The following is a 26,791-nucleotide window of genomic DNA, read 5'->3' on the forward strand; positions in this document are numbered from 1 at the left end:
TTGATGGGCGTTACAGAGCGACTTCTCCCCTGTGGCTACCGACAGCTTTTATAGATATCACTGACCTGACAGACGACAACACTGCACAGATCCCCAGCTGTTTTGCATCGCATGTTTCAAGACAACAACGCCGAGCTGACTGGAAACAGAGGTATGTTAACGCAGAGCTTGCTATGCCTCTGGGCCTAGTGTTGTTGTGTTAGCTCGCTCGGCTAAAGTCGGCTTGCTGTTGATTTGCTCAGTTGTCACGTCTTGCCTGTTGTCTTGTGGGGCTAGAGACAGTAGAAACGTGGAGGGTAAACATTAACAACCCACCTAAACTCAGTTTACCCACCACCCTTTTATTTTTATTTTATTTTATTTGAGTCTTCAGGCTGACATAAATCGTTAATTAAATATTCAAAATAAGCCTATACATCCTATTTGGGAGTAGCAAAATTATGTTATATATGAACATGGATTTTTTTTTAAGGAAAAAAGCAAAAATGAAAAAAATTCTGATATATAGTCTAATTGATTTTTGTTTATATTGGTTTGGTGGCTCATGATGCACACAAGTCATATAGTTTTTTGTTACAGCTGCCCATGTTTCGTGGATAATTTGGCCTAGTATATTGTTTATGTTTATCAGTATCACAAGACTTAAAACACAAGTAGAGTACTGTAATCTAAGCTACATCACTGCGTGTCTGTTAAACATTTTGTTTCTGCACAGTCTTGACCCAGGCTGGAAGTTGGAGAAAGGCTATAAGCTGACCATGGCTGTAGCGCATCACCCGCAATACCGCCCACAATACTCTCTCAAGGACTCGCTTTACTGGGACGAGACAGAATGCGTCAACTACTACGGGATGCTGTCTCTCCACGAGGTCTTTGAACTAGTCGGTTCTCAACTGACGGAGACGGACATCGAGGTGCTCTCTTTCCTCCTGCACGAAACCTTTTCTGTGTCGCACCCCCTCGACCCAGCAGGCTGGACGGTCGAGCCCCACGAGGGCGATCCGGACAACCCGGGCGTGTCTCCTAGTCCTGAACTGCTCAACTTCTGGAGGAGGTGGGTACAGCCCATTCCCCAGGGGTCCCCGTGCCCCCCTTCACTGGCCTTATACAAGCCCACGAGTGGCCTTGAGCTGCTGCTGGAGCTGGAGAGGCGAGGGTACCTCAGTGAGGGCAAGGTGGAGCCACTACTGCAGCTACTGAGAGTCCTCACACGCCACGATCTGCTGCCCTTTGTGTCCCACAAAAGAAGGAGGACAGGTGAGGAGGAACCAGAGTGTAGGTTGTGATATTATCTTGCATACTTTATTGGTTGCTGTGTGGTGTTATGCTAGAATGTTGACAGCCATACTGTCTTAAGCTGTGTTCACACCGAGATATTTATTTTTCTCTCTGTCGCTCGACTGAACCCTTTGGAATCGCTCTGTCACTCTGTTTAAATCGCTCGTCAACAGGCACAATAATTGACGGACATCTGGGGGCTATAACGTTACGCAATGTCATGATGATATTTGTCCACTACGAGCCACCGTAGTTGTTTACAATCTAAACCTATCACCGTGCTCCTAATGCGAGCTCCATACCGGTAGTACAGACTTCACTTCATGTCAGCTGTCAGCCTGTCAATCAGCTGTCAATGCGGTTTGTTGCCACACAATAAACCAGCGGTTTGTTCCAAGCCAGTGTGATCCTTGACTCACTCTCACACGGCAGCCAATCAGCGTTGAACAGGGAGCGACTGATGCCAGCGTCATTTCGCTCCAGTTGGGATATTTCATCTCGGGCGACGAGCGTATTTTCTTCCTATCGCTCTGTCTCTGTCGCTCGGACGCCCAGCGATTTTTCTCCCGGGCGAATATGCGCTCAATCGCTCGTTTGCATTGACTTTGTATGTAAACTCGATGCCAGCGAAAAACTTTTAATAGGTTGGTGACTTGGTGTGTGAACGCAGCTTTAGTTGTCAATGCCAGATTGTTATTTTTTTTCTTTTTTTTTCTTTTTTTTGACACAGTATCTCCAGAGAGATTTGGACCAAACTATGGGATAGAGAACAGAGAGCTGGAGTGCCATTCTGGACGGGGGCCAAACTACAGACCGACTGAAATGCACCTGCCAAACTTTACACAGCAGTGGAGACCTGGTAAGAGCATCGTCTATAATACAGAGCATGTGACCGGAGCGGAGCGTGGAGCGAGTGGGGAGCGGAGCGGGGGGACTTTGGCTTGAGCGGGGAGCGGGGACCAGAGGGTACCGGAGCGAAAGTTGGAGCGGCACCGATCACCCGCTCAGTACCGCTCCAGTTTCGATCACAACATGTTCGAAACAGAATGCATCGGTGCGTGGCTAATTGAGCCTCATGTGAAATCTCCCAGCATGCATTGAGGCTAATACATTGACAAGAAATAGCAACCGAATCAGCCTAAATAGGCTAAGTGGTAGATGGAAATAATGTTTATGTTAGCACAACATGCAATTGTAGACAGTTCCTCAACAACCTAGGTTACCCTCAGCTGCTGCTAACTGTAAGTTGTAAATTGTTGTCTTTTAAACATCAGCTCTCTCTCCTTTTTTTTTTTATAGTCTATGATCTCCTACAACCCAGGCTGTCAGGCATGGGGGGGTGCTGTTCTTTACAGAAAGGATTTTAAATGCGCTCTCATTTTATGCAGTAGTAGTACTACATCATTTGTTCAACTGTTCAACACAGTCTGCATCAACCAAGACCCATGCAGCATTTGTCTGTACTTGAAGGAATAAGTCGCATTTTTTTTTAAGAAGGATGGTTACTACTGGTATCTAACTTTTCCAAAATAAAAAAAATTGAGTGAGTTGCACTAGTGCCTAGGGTTGGGTACCGTTCACATTTGAATCGATACCGGTACGGTACCGGTACCTGGAATTCGGTACGGTACCAAAAACGGTACCTTTTTCGATACTTTTTTGAGTAAAAAAACAACAACAAAAATGTACAGTTGTAAAACAAATAAGTCCAAACTTCTCAATTTCAACATTGTTCTTTATTTAGATTTTTTTTTGTTTAGCAGCAGCACCCAACAAAATAAAACCCCTCCCTCCCTCCCTCTTCCCTCCCAAACCAAGAGTTTACTTGTCGCAGCAAGGTAGTGACCGTGAGGTAATGGTCTTGTGCCACACTGCTCCATCCATCAGCGGTCACTGCAATATGGTCAACTGCCCTGAGTTCCTCCTTCACATTCTCCTTCTCAACACGATACCAAGCTGGAATAAATGTGTTTGTGAGAAGGTCTCTGGAGGGAGGGGAGTATTTTGGGTTCAGGGTCCCTGTCATCTCCCTATATATAGACAATAAAAATAACTATTGTTAGTAACTTAGCTTACTCTATGAATATCACACACACACACACACACATTATCACCCATTTATACATAAATAAATAATTTACCTGAACCATGGAGACTCCACCGTTGCGAAGGGCAACATGCCTTTTACCATGAAGGCAGTCACTGCCCTGTGGCACTCATTTACTTTCTGCCGGGGTAAAGCTGCTTTCTTCGCCAGGGTGAAGGGTGTCTCCTGTGCGACTCTCACACGGTGGCCTAGCAAAGAAAGCAAGAGTGTAACGTTGAACGTCTCACGGTGACACGAACTGAGGATAATAATAACGTTAGCAACGCTAGTTACGCTACTAAACATGCTAAGCTATAAGCTACAACTATCCAGCTAACGTTAGCTAATTAAATGACGTTACCTGATGTTGAAGAAGTCGACGACTCACTTGCGACACTTGAAGTTTCGTCGTCGTCGTTGTCCGTTTCAGCTAACGAAGCAGAGGAGCTGCTGGCTGTAGGTGCTTTGCTGCTGGTGGATGCAGCGTCCACCCTCAGGCTATCGAACACTTTACAGTCTTCCGCATTTAAAAAGATTTTATGCTTGACCAAGTGTTTCCTCAAGTTAGAGGTGTTCCCCTGGCCAGCTTTGCACTTCGCATCGCAAATGTTACAGCGAGCGTTGTCTGAGTCTATCTTTGTGAAGTGGACCGCAAGCGAGAGGCCATCTTCTTCTCTTCTGCTTGTTTTGGCAGTGATGTGCTGACGTAACCCACCCTCGTGTGTGTTGCCTTCAAGTTTGCGTCGGAATTTCTATCTCGCTCGCTGTCTTTGTATCACTGAGATGCGTTCAAGTACCGACATTTTTAAATTATAATAGAAAAAAAAAAGTACCGAAATGAGGTACCGTTTCATGTCATGTGAACTGATACTCGGTAGTACCGCCAACTTTCGGTCGGTGCCTGTAAAAGTACAGAGTTCGGTACCCATCTCTACTAGTGCCTCCTGAGCAGATTTATTTTAACATTTCATTTATCTTCATGATTTAATATTCTTACATTTTTCCATTTTCCCCTTTCTCTCAAGCACCCCCTGTAGTGCCTAGACCCAACCACGCTTTCATCCAAGAGTTTGCTGATTAATTTCATTGTATGTCAAAATATGACAAAATTCTTATTTTAGGTGATTTTAACATCCATGTCTGCTGCCCCACGCAGACTTTTGTCACTGATTTTATGAATAATTTTGAAACCTCTAACATCACTCAAGCAGTATGAGAACCCCACACATTCTAAGGGCCACACCTTCAACTTGGTACTGTGCAGTGGTCTCAGCCCTGACATTGAGACAAAGTGTGTCTGATCACAAAGCAGTTTTATTCAGTGTGGTTTTATCCCAGCTTCTTATTAATCACATGACCCCTGTCCACTGCTGATCACATGACACCTGTCCACTGCTGTGTTTTTAACTCTGCTAGCACGTTTTCTGTGCTTTGGAATGCTGCTGCTTTGCCTTTAACTGCCTTTGACCCAGATTTTTAACACTGAGGAGGAGGTATTCTCTTTTTAATGACACCTGTCTGACTGTCCTGGACTCGCCCCGTGCAAAGACAAACAGCCAGGAATCCAGCCAGGAATTTAGGGATGGGGCCGATCCAATATCGGTATTGGGTGCCGATATTGGCACTAATGCACGGATCGGATCGGAATTATTATTTATTTATTTATTTATTTATTCATTCATTCATTCATTCATTCATTCATTCATTCATTCATTTATTTATTTATTTATTTATTTATTTATTTATTTATTTATTTATTTATTTATTTATTTATTTATTTATTTATTTATTTTTGCAATTCCAGCGCGGGCCACACAGGGGGCGCTGGCCGGAATTTGCCCATGTATAATAGTATCCTTCTTTGCCTTGTATATTTTCTTAATTTTGTCTGCTTTTTGCAAGGTATATTTAAAGAAAAAAATCTTTAATTGGCCAAATCTTTGCCTATACTGTATATTCAAGAAAAATATTGGTATCAGCATAATATCGGTATCGGCAGATATCCAAATTCAGGTATCGGAATCGGATCGGAAGTGAAAAAAGTGGATCAGTGCATCCCTACAGGAATTAAAGGGAGAGTGTACCCGAGTGGAACGGAAATGGAAGAAGAGTGGTTTAAACGTATTCTATGAGATCTGGAAAGATGCATTTATTGTCAAAAGGCAGTTACAGAAGCAAGAACAACCTTCTTCTCTAACCTGATTTCAGCAAACCCATTTTAACCCCAGAATTTTAGACTAGGACATGCTACCTCATATACATGTGCAGTAGAGATGCACGGATGAGCCTTTATGCCATCCTAATACGAACGCGTCTTCTCTTCAAACAGGTCTTCAGCGGAGACTCCTTTTTCAGGGTGACATCATTGACCATATATGGACGAAAAGTGTAGCCTTGCGACCTAGCACATGGCTATTGTTGTGTTTACGGCCGTGGGTCCTTTGGGGGATCTACAATAGGCGACTAAGAATGTGCCTGACGAAAAATATAGCTTAAAATACGTTCATAGACTAGAGAACGTAATTAATTAATTAATTAATTCCTCATTAATGATGCATCGTTTCAACCGCCCGCAACCCATCCGCTATTAATCAGAATGTTGATTTTTATGATCTGGCCCGCCCGCGGGGCGGAATATCCGCGGTCAGCGCGGTTATAACTGCGGCCCCCATCACTAATGTGCAGTGAGGAGGGTCACGCTATTCCCCCCAGAAATATATTGACCTGTATCTCAAAAACACAGGATTTACAGTGCAGGTACACTCAGTCACTTAAAGCCAACGGCACAATAACAATAAATATATTGACCTGTATCTCAAAAACACAGGATTTACAGAGCAGGTACAGTCACTTAAAGCCAAAAGCACAATAACCCTCTAATTGCCCATAGACTTATGGGACATTTTGTCCAAAATAAAGGGTCGGGGCCCTAAGGGATCGTTTCATCCCGGGCCCAGACAAGATACACGGAGGCCCTGTGAAGAGGCTCTGGGTTATGGGCCCCCTGAGCTCTTGGGCCTCTGGCCTGTGCCTGGTAGAGCCATTCCATTATACATCCCTGCCGGCTGCCTTGATCCCCCCTGTTCTTAACAACTTTTAGGCCCATCCATACATGTTACAAATTGTAATCAGTAATGTAATCCAAGTATCACAATATAAAAGTAATGTAACTGATTACTTTCCATTACTTTTGAACACATTTCCTCCATTTGACTGCTGGTGTATGCTCCTCAGGAGGACATAAAAAGTGACAGTCATATGCATTCAGCCAATCTTATCTAGTGTCACCTGTTTTCTCATGAATCAGAATACAATCAAAACAAATCTAAAGACAAATGAATCCAATCATTTAAAAGTCGCTTTTGACTTTGAGTGACACCCAGAAAATTTTACATCTGCTTCTTTCCGCGTGTGTGTGTATGGGAGAAAGGCTTTCTGGACCCAAGCTACATAACATGATATGTTGACCCTATATGAGCCAGTTCTGGCTGTTCTCAAAATCTAGCCTTCAAACTAAAGGTGAGCACGCTTTTACCATCAGGGGCCCCTCGCCTTTGGAATGACTTGCCTGAGGGAGATAAGGCTAGCAGAATCATCATAAGTGACTGCTTTTAAATCACTTCTTAAAACCCATTGCTTTTATGTGATGTCTTTTTTATCATATTTTTTTAATATTTTACCTGCTTTTTATTGTCTCTATCGTCTTTCTATTGTCTTTTTATGTCTTTTGTCTTTACCGGCGTCTTAATTCTGTCTTACTTTTACTGTATATTTTATTTTCATCCTACGATCCCCGTTTATTTATTTCTTATTCGTTTTATTGCCTTCTACATTCATAATTTGAAGCTTTTATTTTGTCCCGTCAAAGCACTTTGTAAACTCTGTTTTTAAAGGTGCCATATCAATAAATCAAGTTGTTGTTGTTCTTCTTGTCCTGTCAGGTGTTTACCCGGACATGCCTGGCCAAGTCCCCAGGAGGAGGAAGAAGAGGGGCCATGGGTGGAGCAGGCCCAAGAGAGCCTGCAAGCAGGAGCAGCCTCCTCCTCCACCTCCACCGCCTCAAAAACTGTCCTGCGGTAAGAACAGCCTCCACCTGCTTCTTTCTTAGCTTTTCATCTTTCACCTTCCTATCTCAATCTCACTCTTTTTTTTTTTTATTGCAAGTCATTTTCCTTTCTTTTTCAATCTCCAGTTTATTTCATCTCTCATTTCTTTTTCAATCACTTCACACCTTCTGCAGCATCACCACCACGTTCCCCCCGTTGTTTTGTCTCTTTCGCTCTGATGTAGTTCCTCCACCCTCAAACCTCAACTTGAGTTTTTTCCTGGTCATTTCCACCCAGACCTCCACCAACTAACAAACAAACAAACGCACACAATCATTTAGCATTGCATCAACCGGTCACCTGCTCTCACTAATGCTCTAAGATGGGGCATCTGGCGTAACAAAGTGTGCAGTTTTGCAATATTCCTCCTGGTTAATTAGTCTAAGTTTGATGTCCTTGATTGATTCTGCTCAGTCTGCTTTGTTCTGCTCTTGCTGGCTTTAAAATGGTGGCGTGGCACCACTCTGAGATCTTGAGAGATTAAGCCCGCGATGGGATTGCAATTCTTTTTTTTTTTTTTTTTTTTTTACAGTGCACCTGAACGCAACATGCAAGATACCCGCTGAATAAGTGTCCAAATGTTCATGTCATTCTGGCCAATACTTCTGTTATAGCATTTCAGTCTGGAATATGGAATATCTTTCAATAATCTATGATTTAGCTGCTAAATTGTCAAATACCGCCGTCTGCTAGCTACCCAGGCACTTATGTACAGTGTTGGGGCTAACTCATTACAAAAGTAACATATTACATGTAATATATTACTTTTAACAGTAACTCGGTAATATAACTTATTACTTATAGGATTTCAGTAATATTATACCAGTTACTTTGTCAAGTAACTCAAGTTACAAATTGAGTTACATTTTTTTAAATCAAAGCACATATTTAAATAAAGATACAATCATTTCCTAATCAAACTGTGTTTTTATGCAATTAACGACTATAGATGACAATAAGAAAGGAAAAGAATAACATTTAGAATTTTGGATTGTTTACACTGACTTCAAGGTGGTTGAAATTATTTTTCGGGATGTTCCGGGTGGGCGATGTCATTCTACTGCTGCTGTTGTTTTGGTAAAAGTAATGCAAAAGTAGTGTAATAAGTAACGAGTTACTCTACACAAAAGGCAATATTGTAAAGTAACTTATTACTTTCAAATGAAAGTAACTAGTAATATGTAGTATATTACATTTTGAAAGTAACTTGCCCAACACTGCTTATGTATGTACTTAACCTAACTAACTTAACCTAACTAACTATCCGGTGTGCACAACATTGTCAGACTAAACTCCGGCTGACACCCCAAAAACATACAATCCGCTACAGAAAAATGTATATTGTTTGTTTATTAACTGGCCCCTCGCCTTCTATCATTTCATGAAAGTGGCCCCCGGGCAAAGCAAGTTGAGTATCCCTGGCATATAGCATATTGTCCCTTCTTTTTGCTTTGAGCTTGCAACTTGCAAACCTTTTGCCCTCTATCTTCCTGGGCATGTGGATTTATCCTCATGTTCCAGTCAAGCAACAGGCTTTCAAATGGCACACCAGCACACTTTAGCACACTAACAGACTAGCACACAATGGAGCGATTCTCTCTGCAAAATGTCAGCATGCTTTCACAGCCAACAGCGCTCCAAAAAGGGCTGTTGAACTGCACAATGGGTTAAAGGTCTTAACCATTACTTTGGAGTTTAGACTTGTGAGAACCTTTAATTATTTGAAGCTGCACAACAGGACTACCCAGAGGAGTTTAAAGTGGAATGCCACCCATCTGAAGAATCCACATGTTACTCCTGTGCCCCAGGACAGCTCAGTCAATACTTGTTAACATGCACCACTCACACCATTTAAATTAGGGTTCATACTGTTCATAGTAGAGCCCGAACGATACTGGATTTTTGGGGCCGATACCAACATTAGGGAGTAAAAATAAATAAATCTGATATCGATATATCGGTTGATATCCTTTATATATACACATTATGTACGTACGTACGTACATACATACATACCTACATACATAAATACGTACATACATACATAGATAAACATTTTTCTTTTGCAATGATCCCTCAAATATCAAACCCTTGTGACAAAATATTTAATGGAGCCAGGATATTTTACAGTTTTAACGGTCAATTTTATTGTCCAAAATGACATCAGTCCAACATTGCAGTGAAACGGTAAACTTCACTTGGAATTTAAAATTATACTTTAATAGCTATAAATAATAAAACATAAATGGAACAAATAAATATATGACTTGAATTAAGAAAGAAATCAACAAATGCTGCCATTTATAACTTATGAAAAAAGATGATCGGCGTATAACGGACAACATACGCCAATACCAATATATCTGTGATGGATCAATATCGGCCAATAATATCGGCCAGCCGATATATCAGTCGGGCTCTAGCTCATAGATTAGCAATGCTGGAATATATCAACTTCCTGTTGTGGCAACTCAACGGCCCCTGAATTCACATCCCAGTGACATCACTCATTAAGGGCTCACTCCGATTTCTATCGTTAAGAATCTGTGGTGCGATTTCACAAACATTGACTCAGTTGTTCTGGGGCACAGAAATAACACGTGAATTCCTATTGCTCATTACTCATTCTTCTCATTCCATACTCATCTCACGCTGTTTCTAATCTCATCTTCACCCTTGCATTCTGAACATGTTGAGCATTTATCTCCTTAACCCATTGAACTCTGATGCAGCATTTGTGTGTGTATCCCTTTAAGTCTTAAAGGGATACGCACACAAATGAGGGATACACACGCAAAATGCTGCATCAGGTATCAATGGGTTAACTCTCACAATAATACATTATGCATCATCGTGGATAGTCTCTCCTTGCATCGTTTTCTCTACCTGGCTTCTTCATGACCTTCTTTACCTTCTCAATACATCTGACATCTTCTCTAACCCGGTGGATTCTTTTCAGCTGCTGTTTAAGAGCCCAGTCTGGTAGGTTGTCTCCTGTCCTTTTTGTCCATGCTGTGATACACTTGCCCAGTCACGACTAGACGCAGCCCCCTTGTTCTCCCTTCATTTCCAAATTGCCAACTGCCAAACCCCCAAGGGCCAACTGCCAAAACTTCCCACTTCCTGAAATCATTTTCAAGAATACATTAGCCCCACCCGAAAAGCTACATAACCCATTGTCAATATCCTGCTCTACATACATTTCTATGATTGCCTGTCTTTTCCTAGAGACCAATGCTAGTTCTTCACCACAATACGATTGAGCTAACACTCGCCAATACATGGAGATTTGCTTACCATTTGCTTACCTCTCAACAATGCCTTTTCATCGCGTGTTCGAAACACCCATATCTCAACAAAGGCCCCCCACCCACGATGATTCTGACTTAATTAGAAAGTGATCTTAACGATGATGACGACACAGCCCTACTTCTTTAGCTATATGCAGAGTGATGTGCCTGTTGCCTCTTTTAAACCTGTTGCTGTCTTGACTCCGCATTTGATCCCACCAGGTTGAACTCAGGATTCTGACTGAGGTCGAGTAACCTAGGAAAACAGTGGAACACGGAGAGAGAGAGAAGGGAGGCTGGGGGACAAAACACAAAAAAGTCTGTTCCGTACATACTGCGGTGTGTGCGAGATCAAGCTCAGTCGTTCGCACTCTCGCAAGTCTGGTCCGATGCCTAAGGTAAAGAGGCCCTCCCCCGTCTTACCAACAGGGGGCGGTGCCGTACACTCTGCTCTGTATTGGATGCCTGTGTATTCTAGTTTAGGTGCCCCTCCTCCCTATCCCCCCTTCAGACAAACAACAACATTTGCTCTAAAATGTCCTGTCATGTTCTTTAGTGTTGTTGTGCACCTGTGGATGAGAAAACTCAATGTTTTAAAAAGTCTCTGATTCCTAAATGTCTCTCTTTCTTAATGAGAGGTGTTGGTGTCGAGTGTTTCACAGAACTGACAGAGTCCTCAGCAGTAAGCCTCAAATATTTTCCAAAAGTTCTTCAGCTGAATCTTTTGTAATAAAAAAAAAAAAAAAAAAAAAAGCATACATTTGAACTGAGAAAATTATTCTAATGGCGATGGATCTTGAAAGTTTTGTTTTAATATTCCCTAACATCTACTTTGTAGATAAAGGTTAGCATTTTTATTGAATCCAAACTTCTCTTCTTACCTTGTGGTGGAATTAACTGTTCCCGCAATGTGGCAGATTGAATGAGGCCGTTCTTTTTTCTCCTCACATGATCTTCATTATCTCTGGTCACAAACATCAGCCTTAAAAATTCAAGCAACTCCAACCACACTGGCTAACATCTAATGTTACATAAACCAGCTCTGGAGTCTCAATATCGACGTGTCAAATTCTGCACGGGTACCAGTCCTTTTTGTTCAGGTCGGACCCTGTATTTCACTTTCAAAGAATCTAAAATGGCCGCCAATAGACAGCTGTTGAAGAAGCTTCTCTGTAACCTTTGCTCAAGCAGTTCTGAGGAAAATAACCCAACAGTGCTTTGCTGAGGTTCGTTCCTGCTGTATCGTATCTCTGTGCCCTGTGTGCCCCGGGTGTGTGTGTGTGTGTGTGTGTGTTAGGGGTGCTCCGATCCGGCTAAGCCACTATCCGATCCGATTCCAGAATCGATTCTCGATTCCAACGATTCTCGATTCCAACGATTCTCGATTCCAGAATCTAGAATCGATTCTCAATTATGTAGTTTTATATTGCAATAACACACAAAGGTATCTAAGACAAAAAATGACAAATGTATTAATGCTGAACTTCAAATTCAACTTCTGAAGTATTACAGTCAGGGCCTAAATTCATTTTGCAAACTAGGGGGAAATTCCCCCCTTATGTTGTTCAGATAGTTCAAGTTCAAGTATATTTATTGTCATTGTTCAAGTTCAAGTATATTTATTGTCATTGTCAGATAAGATGGATTTATAGACTGGGGGGGGGATCTGTAGACTTTGAGAAGGATTTATAGATTTTGGGGGGAATACATTAACCAGAGTCCTTAAAGGGGCACTCCACCGAAAAACAATGCTGATTTATTTTGCACATAATCTCACACATATCCGAAAATTGTAAACAGTTTTGCAGACATTCATTTCGTTTGACAGTTATTGAGAGTTGATTTGAGTTAAGTTGTGGACCAGTGATGTCATTTGTGCATGAATGCCATCACTGGTCCACACCTTAACTCAAATCAACTCTCAATAACTGTCAAACAAAATGAATGTCTGCAAAACTGTTTAAATTTTTTGAACATGTGTGAGATTATGTCCAAAAATAATTCGGCATTGAAAATCGGCGGAGTGATCCTTTAAGTGCAAGAGGTGGTGGCACCGTGGCAGTACAGTACACAATGACATGAACATTTGGACACTTATTCAGCCGGTATCTTGCATGTTGCGTTCAGGTGCACTGTGATTTTTTTTTTTTTTTTTTTTTTTTTACAATACGAAGAAGAATCTATTCTTGGGAGTTTGGAATCGATCCAGGAATCGTGGCATTAAGAATCGCGATCCTTTCAAGAATCAATTTTTTTTGGAGCACCTCTAGTGTGTGTGTGTGTGTGTGTGTGTGTGTCAAGAGGGGACAGAGATAGATAGGGCAGTCCAGTCCAACGCTGGAGCCCCCAGGATTCAGACAGACCTCCAAGTGCTCTCATACCCTGTCATGATTCATCTCTCCAGATCATTCTCACTGAAGTGTCTCAATTACATTGTGACAGTGATAACTGCTGTTACAAACCGCCCATAAGGTGTTGTAAGTAACTTGAGCTCAGTAGTAGTGGGTTTTGTGGGATGCTTGTGAAGGCTCTTACTGTTTTTATGTTGATGAATGTTACGGCTATATCATAAATAACGGCTTGGTGAAGGTTACGGCTATATCGTAAATAATGGGTTTGGTGAAGGTTAGGCTAAGGGTAACGGGATCGGTCAAGGTAAGAGTCGTCCCAAGCATCCCACTTAGACGCTACCATGTTAGCTTATCTTATGGATCTACAGAGCTGGTGAACTTTTCAGTTACCAACTAATAGCCCTGAGTCAAACCTCATTGCAAACTAATAGAAGTGAGTGCTGTGCCATGCCTGTGCCTTGTTCTTGAAAAAACCAACCCAGAGTGGACAGATAATCCAACCGACTTGTGCTTGTCTCATTCTCTCTCTTTCTCTCCTTTCTCTATGTTCGCAGTTCTAAACAGACCAACCCTGTGTGTGTGTGTGTCAGGAAAACACTATCCTCACACACAATGAGAGGGGAGAGAGAACGAACTCTAAATGCTCAAAACTACGCAAAAACCATTCAGAGAGTGATTTTTGTCTAAGGGGTGAAGAGAGAGGGGGAGTTCTGTCTGGCCGTCTCTCTCTCGGTGCTCTCCTAACTCCACACTCTCTTGGTCAGTCGTTCAGCAGAAAAACGGATCGATAAAGAGTTGAAGCCGCAACCAAGTGACTCCTCGTAAATGGGTACTTAAACTTTTTTTTTTTTTTTTTTTTTTTTTTTTTTGGCGGGGCGAGATGGAGGAACCCAAACGGGCTTTTGGTGTTTTAAAGGGAGAAAATGAGAGAGCGGTGCCTCTCTAATGTCCTGTCTAAGTGGATCTCTCTGTGTGTGATGAAGCGTGGAGTGCTCTGTAACCCTAACAAAATGACTATCACTGTGTTCCTGTGCTTTTTAAAATGGCCTTTTCTCCTCTGTGCCACCGTCTCCGCTTTCCTCTCCTGCTCACTATGAAATGGGCAGGCCGAAATGGAGGCCATCCATATAAGTACAGCCAATGCATGATGAAGGGCAGGTGTTTATCACAGCCCCCGCACGGCGTAATGAGCCGAACGGGTCAAACTGTTACTGTCCTTTTACCTTCATATTTCACTGAGTCCATACTAGAATATTGTATTAGAATATATCAAACGTTCTACACCCATAAGATAGATGCTCTATTTGACATTCTGTGAAAGTGTTCCTCTCATAGTGATTTTAGTAAACGCATCATGTCAGATCCTCTAAGGCAGTGTTTCTCAAACAGTGGTCCGCGGGCGCCCCCTAGTGGTCCGCGAGTAGATTTATATGTTTTTCCTTTTTTTTTACCTCCCACTATCCAATCAGAGAAATATTTACATTTTCTGGGAAACTCAATGTCAGATCACGATGCCTCTAAAGGACTATATGTATTTTTTCACCCCGAATCCAACGCCACCACCCCTGACTCTCTACGACTTACGGTTGCGGAGATACGTCCACTCTGCCTGCAGGGCTACAGGAGAGAGACAGAGTACAGCGGGTGGTTGGGAGTTCCAAGTTACTGACCAAACACTCTATTTCAGTAATTGCTGTCAGAATATAGCGCCATTTAACACTTATTTGAACACAAAAACATCACTGAATGTAACTTGAAGATGGCAAAAGATAGCCTATTTGACTTTGGCAACATTGTGCATTTATTGAACTTGAAAAAACTTTATTTGAACTTTGAATATATTTGAACTGAACAGGAGAAATAAATGTAAAAAAAAAAAGGTAAATGGACTAACTAAAATAAATTACATATATATATTTTTTTATATCGGTTATCTTGTTTTCATAATTGTGGGAAGCCAAAAATTTGATTAATTGTACTGCTATTTGCCATTTAATTAGCATGTAATTTGTAATTTACAGTTGAAGTAGTAGGCCTATTGTTTTTGGGAGTTAGGTGGTCCCCGAGTTTTTTTTCATTGGTTGAAGTGGTCCTTGGTCTGAAAAAGTTTGAGAAACACTGCTCTAAGGATTGCTCATGATATGTGGTGTGGTGAGGTGCCTCTCAAAGGATCAAGCTCTGCCATCTTGTTTTTTTCTTTACCTGCAGAAATACAACTCTAGACTGACACTAGTCATTTGTTCAACATTGTAATGGAGAACTGATTTAGTAATATCATGTCAAACTTAAGATTTCAATGTCCTCTGTCTTTATGTTACTTCACAGTGAAACTCCTGTACAAATATGGGGAAAAAGTATTTCGTGTTCTTGTACCGTGATATTGCCTTCTTGAAGAAAAACACTAGCAAAACTCCTCCTCGTGCATTCATTTTGTGTGTGTGTGTGTGTGTTTATGCACAGTGAAATGTGAATTTAGTGCTCTTCCATAAGTGACTCTTTAGTAAGATCTTCTCTTCAGTTCTTTGTTCTTTAAACATGTTCTTAAACCCTCTCTCTTCATCCAGTCCTCTCCGGTTTGCATAGGATCCTCATTACAAACCTTATGAAGCATGAAAGCAAAAGCCAGTGTTTGGGTTTCACTCTGCTATAAATGTTAAGAGATGCAAAATCGATGCCTTTAATTCGACATTTGCATTGCTAATGTTGGCATTCTCCAAAGTGTGTCCCTCTTGAGTCTTGCCCTGTTCCCCACAGTCTCAAACAAGTAGGAATAGACAGAGGCTAACCATGCCTCATTAGTTGAAACATGTACCTTAATGTCAATCATAGCTTCAGTTAACCAGGCACGGGCCTCCAGAGGAAGATTTAAATTTTCAATTGGCCATTATTCAATTAATTAATTAATTGTAATTGACTATGGGTTCTTTGAGCTCTCGTTTGGGGGAAACGGTTCTTCTGTGCCTTAACTGAGACTTGGTTCATTGTCTTCCCTTCAGAGTCCTAGCTATATGTACTCTATATATTATACACATAGCTTTGGCTCTGAGTGAGGTAGAGGACTATTCTCTTGTTCTGAGAAGTATTCTGTTCACTGCTCCAAAAAGAAGTGTTTCAATACAATTTGTCTTTCCACACTTTGATTTATTTATTTTTATTTTTATTGATGTTCATGAGATGTTTTATTTTGAGTTCAGTAGCTAAGTTGATTTTCACTTTATTCATTCGTTCTTGAGATTTCCACCTGGCAGAGATGGGGACTTGACTTGAGACTTGGGGCCCCTATCTTCGTAAGGGCGATATCCCCTATTTACGCTTGTGCACCTGTTTGTGCCTTAAGGCAGGGAAGATACCGGTCTGCCTTGCGCATTTGTCCAGGTGTTATGCCGAGTTTTGCACCCCCCACCCGGCAACATACCCACCTCACGCTATCCACCTTATTTTTGGCGGCCATTTTGCCTTACGTTAACTATGGGTTCTATTTCCGGTGTAACCAATTTAGATAACCCCCCAGCCCCCGGCAAAAAAAACGTCTATGAGGATTTTACCCTTTTACAGCAGAGCCATTCTGCTCTACAGCCGTGTTGTTCGGGTGCTGGGATAACGTAATGCATTGTGGGTAGTCGGCTACTAACTGTGGCTAATGTTAGCGGCTAGCTAGCTATGTTACATGGCAGTAAAACGCCACCAAATTTATTTAACTTTTAACCATTTCGAGTAACACACATTTCGAGTTTCCATACGGACCTCCAGCGTTGGTTATATATTTATAACTTTTATAACGGACTCCAGTTTCCGGTTTATAATTCGGGTCTGCAGCCAGAGTATAACAAAGGAAATTGCAAGCGGGAACAATGAGTCACGTTAAACCGGACCTTGTACCCACGATTCTTTTTTACAGTGGGGCATTCAAAAATAAGGTGGATACAGAAATGTAACTGTTTAAAAGTGATATAATTGTCTGGGTAGACGTGACCTCCCTGATTTCTAAGTTAAAACAGCCCTGAAATATGTTGGGGATGCAATTCTCGGCGGGGATGCGGAAACGTTCACGGCACGTGTCGCAGGCGCAAACTAGAGCCATGCCAAATCATCTGCGCAAACGGGATTTGGGCGGTGTTAACTACCAGAATTATTCACAGGCGTGGCCAGGCAATGCTGGGCATTACGTCAATCAAAACCAATCAGATTCCCATCTCGCGATCGCTGTTTGCGCGAGGCATGCAATATGCTGTAATTCTCTCCATGTGTAATAGAGTGGACTTACTCGTGCCGAGGACAGAGAGAGATGGAGAGAGCTTGTGACAGATTGGCTGTGGTGCCAACGACCCTCCGGGTTATGGGATAGCAGGTGAAGGTGAATAGCCTATTGCAAGTAGGCTACAATGTACAAATTTTCTCAATTAATTTACCATAACCCCTCCCTGCGATGTGATAAATGTTTCTTAGTGAATTATACTTGATTGCCTCACTGAATAATCTGCTGGTTACCCAATTTTAGCAGCAGAATTTGATGGCCTGGGGTGGCACGTCCGTGCGTAATGACGTTTCTGCGCAGCGTGAAGATTATGGTGCGATCAAGCGCAGCGAGTGTTTTAGCGCCTGGTGCGCAGCTAAGAGGTGCTTTTCAAATCCATCCCCACATTTTAGCGCTGAAACGCCTGCTTTGGCATGTGGCACGCTTATTATGCCCATTATACTGTAACAGGCACGCGCTTGTGCCCGCCCCCAATTTGCATTGCGCACGGCGTTAAACGAGCGCAAGCGCTAAATTACCGCTTTTGGGAAGATAGGGCCCATGGACTTGAATCGCACTTAAGTCACACACACCGTGACTTGAGACTTGACTTTAGACTCATCCTCAGAGACTTGAGACTTGACTTGGACTTGAAGGTTTAGGACTTGTGAACAATCTTTATTTTTCTTTATTTTATTTTTTATTTTTTTTGGTGCATTAACATTAACATCCATAGATGATTAACTAATACTTCCCACTAAAAGTCACCATGACCCCTTAATTGACCATTTTTGGTCAATTATTATTGAATGTAAAACTGGTGAATTTTTTAAAAGTTTTTCTTTAGTTTTTCTTCTTGCTACACCTTATACCTTCAGATGAAGGTATACATACCCAAATATTTATTCATTTTCAGAATTTTAACCCTTTTATAAGCCAGTTTGCCAGAAATATCTACTAATGTAACTACTAATTTATTTATTTTTTGGACCGGGCTCACGGCCCGGTACCAAATGCGTTGCGGTCCACGGCCCGGTGGTTGGGGACCACTGTTCTAAGCAGACCGGATGGCATCCAGCAGGTGATAGAACGCTCATCCATAGGGACTTGAGACTTGACTTGGACTTGCCCCTCAAAGACTTGAGACTTGACTTGGACTTGTGACCAAAGACTTGAGACTTGACTTGGACTTGCCCCTCAAAGACTTGAGACTTGACTTGGACTTGTGACCAAAGACTTTTAGACTTTACTTGGACTTGCAAAAAATGACTTGTGAGCATCTCTGCCACCTGGTTAGTCCCCTTTTAAACGTTTAATAGAGAGAGAGAGAGAGAGAGAGAGAGAGAGAGAGAGGAGCAGTCGGCCACTCCTAGAGATACACCAAACTCCCGCTATGCAATGATGGTTTTGAAAGGGCTTTGGAAATGTCTCTGTTCTACCTAAAAGAAAGGGGGATGGGAGTGGGAGGGAGGGGATCTCTGTTGCAGCAAAAGTCGTCCGCAGCTGGTTTCCACTCGGCTCTGGAATAGTGAGATGAGACGACCAGGTCAGCGGTGCTCTTGATCAGTACAGTATGTATCCTCTGACATTTCTCGCTGTGCTGTTGCATGACCGCCAAACCCTGTTACTGTGGAACACCAGGAGCTATCTGTTCTGTTCTCAGAGTTAGAATCATGCCCATCAGTGAGAATCGGCTGTTTTTTTTTTTTTTTTACTGGGTTCAACATGGCTTTCAGTTTTCTTTGACACAGCTAAGTTGCCTCGATTACTCCCATCACGCTATTTGCTTAACTTTTCGAGGGTACCAAGTTAGTAACACTTAAAGCCACAATCAGTAACTTTTCCAAGTTTTGCTATTGGCGAAACTGCGCCCTCTGGGTGCAATAGTATCGATATCGATATCGCAGTTCAAAGTCAACAAAACACAGCGGCAGAAAGCTCTATGTAGGTGTTGTGACATCGGGTACTCGCCACGTGATGAAATAATAATCCATAGTTACGTGAAACGTCATTTCCGCACCGAGTTACTTCCTTGTTTTGCTGAAGTCAACGCTTCCGCTGTACAGCGCATGCGCGCATCTTGCCTCCGGGACGCAGGCACCAAACTGCTTAGTCCCAGGAGAGGCCTTTGGAGGGCGGTGTGTGACCAATAGAGGTGACATTCTCCCTGTTACAAGTCACTCTACCATCCTCAATGACTAAAAAGCTGTTATATTAAGGTGAACATTTTCAAAAATGTTACTGATTGTGGCTTTAAACGTAGGATTTTGGTCAGAGACATGTCGCAGTAGAGTCTACTGAGTAGACTACAGTATGTAGCCCATGGTACTTGCCACACAGGACTTCATATAGAATATTCTCAGGCATCAGTTCCGTCTTATTGAACAGCTGACCTTAAAGCTTAAAATGATTGAGTGGGCTGGGAAGGGGAAGGGATTTCACGAGTGGTTTCATTACAGAATCTTGACTCTGCGAAACGTCCCAATTCATTTTCACAAGACCAGATTCTGAAGAGATGGCAGCTGTTAAAACAGCCTGGTTGGTATTACAGTAGCTCTAACTGCTCTACCGTTGCATAATTAACCGTTTTGCTCTGCCCGTTTGCTGCAGCGGCATCGTTGTATTTGCTGTTTTGGTCAGGCCCTTTATCAAAGCAAATGTCCTCCAAGTTATCTCAATGTTAGTCTCCCAGTCAAGTCAGTCTGCTTCATGTGTCACGATCTCCTCTTGGAAGCTCTGTGCTGTTGACCCCCTTTATAATCCCTGCTTGATGTACTGCACTATTGTCACTTTAAACAAGTCGGCTTTGTTAATGATTTTGCGTTTTTGTCCTTGTTTCTCTTCCCTATGTTTTGACCTCATGACCCCTCCTCTTCCTTCTGTCATGATGGGGCTCTATCCAATCATACATCACTTCTTTTCCATTTTTCCATGGCCCAAATCTGTCTCCTCCCTCCCTCTCCTGCTCTTCACCGTCTTCCTCACCTTTCACCCACTACATCTTCTCTCTTCCTGTATCACCTCTTCCCATCTCTTCACCGTTCCTTTGCTTTGCCCTCTTCCACTTCACTCTTTCTCCCCTCTTAATATACGTCTACCATTATTCCACCCCTCACTTCTGCCCCCTCCCCCCCATCCCTCTGTCCCCCCTTCCCATTTAGCAGACGTCCGACTGCGCGTCCGCGCCGAGTACCTGGAGCACGAGTCGGCGCTGCGCGGCGGCGTCTCGTCGGACAAGCCGCAGCCCCTGGAGCGGCAGTTTGAGCTGTTCAGCCGGGCCAACTCGCTGCTGCGCGCCCGCGACCTGGGCTCCATCATCTGCGACATCAAGTTCACCGAGCTGGACAACCTGGAAGCCTTCTGGGGGGACTACCTGAGCGGGGCCCTGCTGGAGGCGCTGAAGGGCGTCTTCATCACCGACTCCCTGAGGCGGGCGGCGGGCAGCGAGGGCGTGCGCCTGCTGATCAGCGTGGACCAGGACGACTACGAGGAGGGCCGCAGGCACCTGACAGCCGGGAGGAGGCGCTCGTCCATCAACGGTGGGGCACACGGGAGACTCACCGAGCTGCATAGGCCGATACCGCTTTTTAGGGTGTATTTTAAGGTACTATAGGCATCTCGCGCGCTTGATCCCTAGGCTCGCCCGCTGCTTGGGCTCGCCCGCCCTGCAGCTCACTCACCAAGCTGGCCCTGCAGCTTGCATACGCAGTGCGGCCTCGCCCTCAGCTCGGCTGTTGACTGGCACTCGAGCAATTGTGATGTCACTGATGATGTCGTAGACATTGTGACATCACTGCTGATGTCATAGACCTGTGACATGATGTCATAGACATTGTGAAATCATCGTCTATGACATCATCATCTCTGTCTCACCACTGTGTGACAGGTGTCAGAGGGCACTCTTTCTCATGCCTTCTGCTTCTGCCCTTCACTGTCGATGATTCTGGGCCAAAATATTTGACTGGTACTCTAAAGGCCTACAAAATTACCCTTCGACATCAGTGATGTCACTCGAGCAATTGTGGTTTTTGGTTACTCTTGGCAAATTGTCAATGTCTATGACATCATCAGTGATCATGTCATAGTCTATGACAGGGTTGGGCAACTGGCGGCCCGGAGGCCCCCGACCTCACTCAGTGTGGCCCCTGGGTCAATTTCTTCTTTTTTTTTTACACAAGGCGGACGTTTTTGGTTAGGTTAGGTTAGACCACCCAAATCTGTGTTTTTATTTTACTATACATCCCTGAACATGGCGCTAATGCCGTTAGCATTGTCCATCCACATACTGTTTAACGTTAGCATTTGAGCTAACGCTATTGTAACAAACTATATCCAGGATGCACATTGCACATGCAACATTACTAATCTGATTAATATGACATATTTTGGTGATGTACCCCATCAGATTGCTGTAGTGGACAGTTTTAAAGCTAGAGCACAGTTTCTGGTGTCATCTGAATGGAAGAATTACTAAATTTGAATATGAAAAATATAAATGTTGGTATAATAAACTTTGATTACCAGTCCTTTTCATCAAATTAGTAACTACTAGTGCAGTGCCCGTTCCCCCCATGCACCACCCCGTGTGTGCTCACTGCACTCCGTCAGGTCCCCCTAAGGGCACTCCCCAAGTTTGAAGTCCATCCGACAAACGGTTGCTGATCCCGTTTGAATTGTGCCACGGGGTGCCAACGTTAAGTTTGTCGATTTAAAACAAAACTTTGCATGTCAAGAAAGTTGCAGTTTGTCGTTAAACTGTTGCACTATAAGTTATAAATCAGAAAGACTACATACACTGTCGCCTAAGTGACGTCACTTTCTCTACCGGCAAAGCTGAAGACCGGCGACATGACACGAGCTTCCACGAGCTATCTTTATCGTTATCTTTATTACGGATCCCCATTAGTCATCACCGCAGCAACAACTAGTCTTCCTGGGGTCCACACACAACAAAACAATACATACATACCGGTACATAACATTGCATATAAAAATACATTCAATGCACTAACATAGTATCACTATCAAATCACAAAAATACAATAAAAGGAATTAAATTCTCAAACAGTCATATCCTTAGTGTACATTACAGTAGGCCTATCTTTTTAATGTAAACTTATTTCTTTTTGTCTTAATGCTGTTTTCAATTTCTTTTTAAAACTTATCTTACTGGTAATCTGTGTTAGATGTACTGGCAATTTGTTCCAATGTGACATAGCTCTATATAACACAGTTTTCTTCGCTGCATTTGTTTTTGGTAATGGCAGTGTGAAATTTTCCCTACAGGCATGTCTAGTATTATAATTGTGTCGATCATAAGTGCATGTTAGTTGTGAATACAAACAGATAGGTTCTCTTGAGATATAGATATTCCTAAGAAACAAGATCAGGCTGCAATCCAGTCTGTCTTCCACCTTCAATCACGACAGCTTGGTATGCATCCCTTCCACACTGTTTCTTGCTATGTAGTTTTTATACAAAACTAACCCCTATGTTTCAGTTTGACGACAAACTGTGACTTTCTTGTCATGCAAAGTTATGTTTTAAATTGACAAAATTAGCATTGGCACCCCGTGGCACAATTCAAACGGGATCAAGAAAGTAATGTTATTCTCCGTTCACCCCCATTCATAGTTTTCCCAGCGCTGGTACAGCGAGAAAGCAGGAAGTGACGTTTCACTTTGGCTCTCTCTATTATAATTAAACTAGTACATTCTCCATCTCAGTCCTACTCTTCAATAATATGACTTTAAGATGTAAAAAATAAAGGAGCCTAAAAAAAAAAGTTGCATAGTATACCTTTAAGCTTGAACGATGGATGCACCATAGTTCATTATTATACTAAGAGCTTGTGGTTACAGGTGAATTTCTTTTTCTTTTTTAAGATGTTTTTATTGAACCAAGAATGGCAATTTTTCAATTTCCATACATAACAAAACAATACAAACAGAAAAAAACAGACAGAAAAAACAACAACAAAGAAATACAGAGGGTATCCCCCTACAGGTGAATTTCTAATAATTTTTAAGCATTGACCACTTCTCACTCCTTGTAGTGGCAATGCAATACATGTAATGGCCACTAGATGGCAGACCTTACCATTGCTTGTTATGGTGCATAACAGGTCTTACAATTTCAGAAGCTCATATTATTCCAACTGTAACAATATGATTTGCAAATGAAAGTGAAACATGCATAAGAAAAGGCAGATAGCTTGATATCTGATAGCTTTGTGATTTGTGATTCATACACAGGAGCCGCTCCGTAGGACGCCAGGATCAAAGAGCGGACGAGTCGAGAGGAGGACGATCCTTCTTCTTCTCGTCTCTTGTCAGTGAGAGCAGGAAACAAGCAGGCCTGTGCCAGAACATCAGGGGTGAAGCACCCCATGATACGATCAAACTTGAAGAAAGACAAGACAACCAGACTGCAGACCTCAACACGTTGTTGACACATACATACAGGTGCTCACAAACAGTCAAGGCTCATGACTGCCTACACACACTCACACACACTCATTGAAGACCGCAATCATCACCAATCTGCCTATCGTACTATAGTATAATTTTGTGAATAGACGGTGGCCATCCAGATGCCAACGCAAGACCTGTTTGTCGTCGGTTCTCGAGAATACAGTTAAACCCAACCTGCAAACCAGATCTGTTTCTGTTTTTATTGAAATGCTGGGACTTGAGAAGAGGAACGCTAAGCCGGATCTGATCCTTATTGGAACAGATTTAACGGACAAAGTCAACGGCCGAGAAAATATGAAATGACGGGTTATGTTTTAATCCTGGAAAACAATGATGACAAGGAAGCAGTGTGTGCTCACTTTGGTTCTGTCGCACTTTGGTTTTTGGAGAGTCTAGTCCAACACACGCACCCACCACACAGACAAACACTGGAACTCCGCAGCTCCGTGCGCCAGAATAACGCAGTTTGAGCTGGCCGTGGGTCTGTGAACACACGTGGATGTTGCCAGTAAGATGACAGCAGTGATTAGGGGCCGGGGGGCCTCAGTGGACCATGGAAGATTCATCACCGCCAAGCTTGTCAACCACCAGCAAGCCGGGATAACGCAATGGAGGCTTGTATCCGGGGCTTCTAGTTAGGCCTCAGCAAGCGGGTTCCCTCAGCGAGTAAAGCACAGGGACGGTGTGTGGGTCAATAGAAGTGATGTTGGGAATCAAAATCCAAAGCGCACATCCCAGCTCCACTCTATGTTGGCCCAGTAGAGTGGCTCACAGACAGCTGTCCGCTCACCCTGCTGGAACTAATGCCTGGACTTCAGTCATCGCGGACGATCAATAAAAGCCCCTCACTCTTAAGTCCCTTCATACAAGCGCGACTTAAGCGGACCAGACCGTCTCGCTACTGTCTGAAGTGCAGGGGCTCTACGGAGCCAGGCAGAGGCAACTACAGGGAGGAGGGGGACATGGGACATGTTTACGTTTGTGTGTTTTTTTTTTTTGTATATTGATTTATCAATGTATATTGTAACTCTTAATAGGAGAAAACATAAAAAAAAAAATACACTAGTCTTTGAGGGTAACATTTTTGTTTAGGAACGTGGATATTTACTTTTGGCATGGCAAGTCGTTTGTGGAAATCGTAATATAATTGAATAAAAAAATGTATTGTGTAAAATAAAGGTTTGATGGATTAAATGTGTTAAATGTTCATTTATTTAACAAACTTACCACATGTGAAATGTTTCATGAATATTAAATACTAAGGTTACAGCCCTTAATAGACTACTTGCACAACTCCACTAATGAGTAGGGCATCTTGGTTTCCTGTCCTACACTATTGGATGAACTGATTAATGTCAGGTGTGCCTGATCACTGTTGTTGTGACTGCAGCAGTCAGGCACACCTGACATTAATCAGTTCATCCAATAGAGGGTATGCATGTGATGTCACAGAGGCAGAAGTCACTGTGGGGTCACGCCCACTGAGTCACAGCAAGACTGAGCTTGAATGCAGTAATCAGCCTAGATAACTGACACCTGCTGCTCAGGGAGGAATTTGACACTCATTCCTGATTGAGGGGGCGTCTTCCAGTGGGTGTGCATACCCTCTAGTGTAGGACAGGAAACCAAGATGCCCTACTCATTTCAGGAAGTAGTGGAGTTGTGCAAGTAGTCTATTGCATCAATTGTTAAAAATTGTTACACTAACATTTTTGCCCTGATTGCAATAGGTATAAGAGAAGAGAAGGATGATTGCAACGCACATAAGAATTACCAAAAACGTAAGGGATCCATATTCATATCAGACCTGTAAGAACAATATTATACAATCAAACACTCATACACTTTTAAATTCTCATACACAATGCACAAAAAACATCATGGAGAATATGGTTTTGGGATGCTAATGACAATCTAAAAAATTTAGATATCAAGTTATGGTTGCTAATGTGGTTCCTCCTCTGGTCGTTAAGGGCGCCTGTTCAGAGGGAGGGGAACTGGTTGGAATAGCGTGATCCTCCCACGTGCTATGTCCTACCGGTGAAGCTTCCCCTGTCAGGTGAAAAGAAGCGGCTGGCTAACTGCCCATGTCTCGGAGGAAGCATGGAGCCAGTTTTCGGCTCTCCCCAGATCGGCGGAGGGTGGAGCAGCAACCAGGATAAATAAATTAAATTTGCACTAATGGGGGATAAAAAATCGGGGGGGGAATATCAAGTTATTCATCAAGCACAGCGCAGTATTTATTTATTTTTAAATGGTACTTGTTAAGTTGTCCTGCGTGTTTAGAAAGATCAATCTTCAATATAATTTAAGTCTGACATATGAAGAGAACTAGAAACCCTTTCAATCCCTTACACAGCCAGCATTACATTCTGAATTTCCTTGTAAATGATTTTAAGTTCCTATTCCTCATCTTTGAATCTTTTTTCTTTCTACCTGTTTGTACATTTGGTTTGTATGGTGCCCATCTGTTATTTTGAACAGTTATCTCTCTCCCTTGGCAGTTGTGCCTCTCCTCCTCCATCCCCCATATCTATTTTGCTGGGAGTCTGCCCTCGAATGGTCTGAAGAGATCCATGGAATGTGGGTCACCCTGGATCAGATCCTTCATAATTCCACCTTGCTCTAAGCTGTCAGTCAGCATGACTAAACCCAAGATTGGTGTCGTTCTTGAACATCCCACTAAATTTACTGAAACTCTGTCCTATTCTTTCTATCCTGTGACATCCACTTGCTTAAAGGGCCAATCCACCTTATTTCTAGCTGCCATGATGCCTGATGGGTGCTTCTTCCGCTTCCGGTGTAATAGACTGTTTTACAGTCTATGGTTTTAACTTGACAAAAAAAACGTCTATGAGGATTTTACAGCAGAGCCATTCTGCTCTACAGCCGTGTCGTTCGGGTGCTGGGATAACGTAATGCATTGTGGGTAGTCGGCTACTGTGGCTAATACTAGCGGCTAGCATAATAGTT

General features: G+C 42.7%; 1 protein-coding gene across 1 annotated transcript; it reads left to right on the forward strand.

Moving 5' to 3' along the window:
- Nucleotides 1-24,766, forward strand: dedd1 (death effector domain-containing 1). Its single transcript, XM_083661382.1, has 6 exons — nucleotides 1-151; nucleotides 716-1,257; nucleotides 2,009-2,137; nucleotides 7,306-7,440; nucleotides 20,510-20,884; nucleotides 23,600-24,766. The coding sequence occupies exons 2-6, from the start codon at nucleotides 759-761 to the stop codon at nucleotides 23,611-23,613; spliced, it is 1,152 nt and encodes a 383-aa protein (XP_083517508.1). The 5' UTR covers nucleotides 1-151; nucleotides 716-758; the 3' UTR covers nucleotides 23,614-24,766.
- The last annotated feature ends 2,025 nt before the right edge of the window (nucleotides 24,767-26,791 follow it).

Source organism: Poromitra crassiceps (assembly GCF_964638095.1).
Source record: "Poromitra crassiceps genome assembly, chromosome: 26".
In the NCBI taxonomy this organism is placed as follows: domain Eukaryota; kingdom Metazoa; phylum Chordata; class Actinopteri; order Beryciformes; family Melamphaidae; genus Poromitra; species Poromitra crassiceps.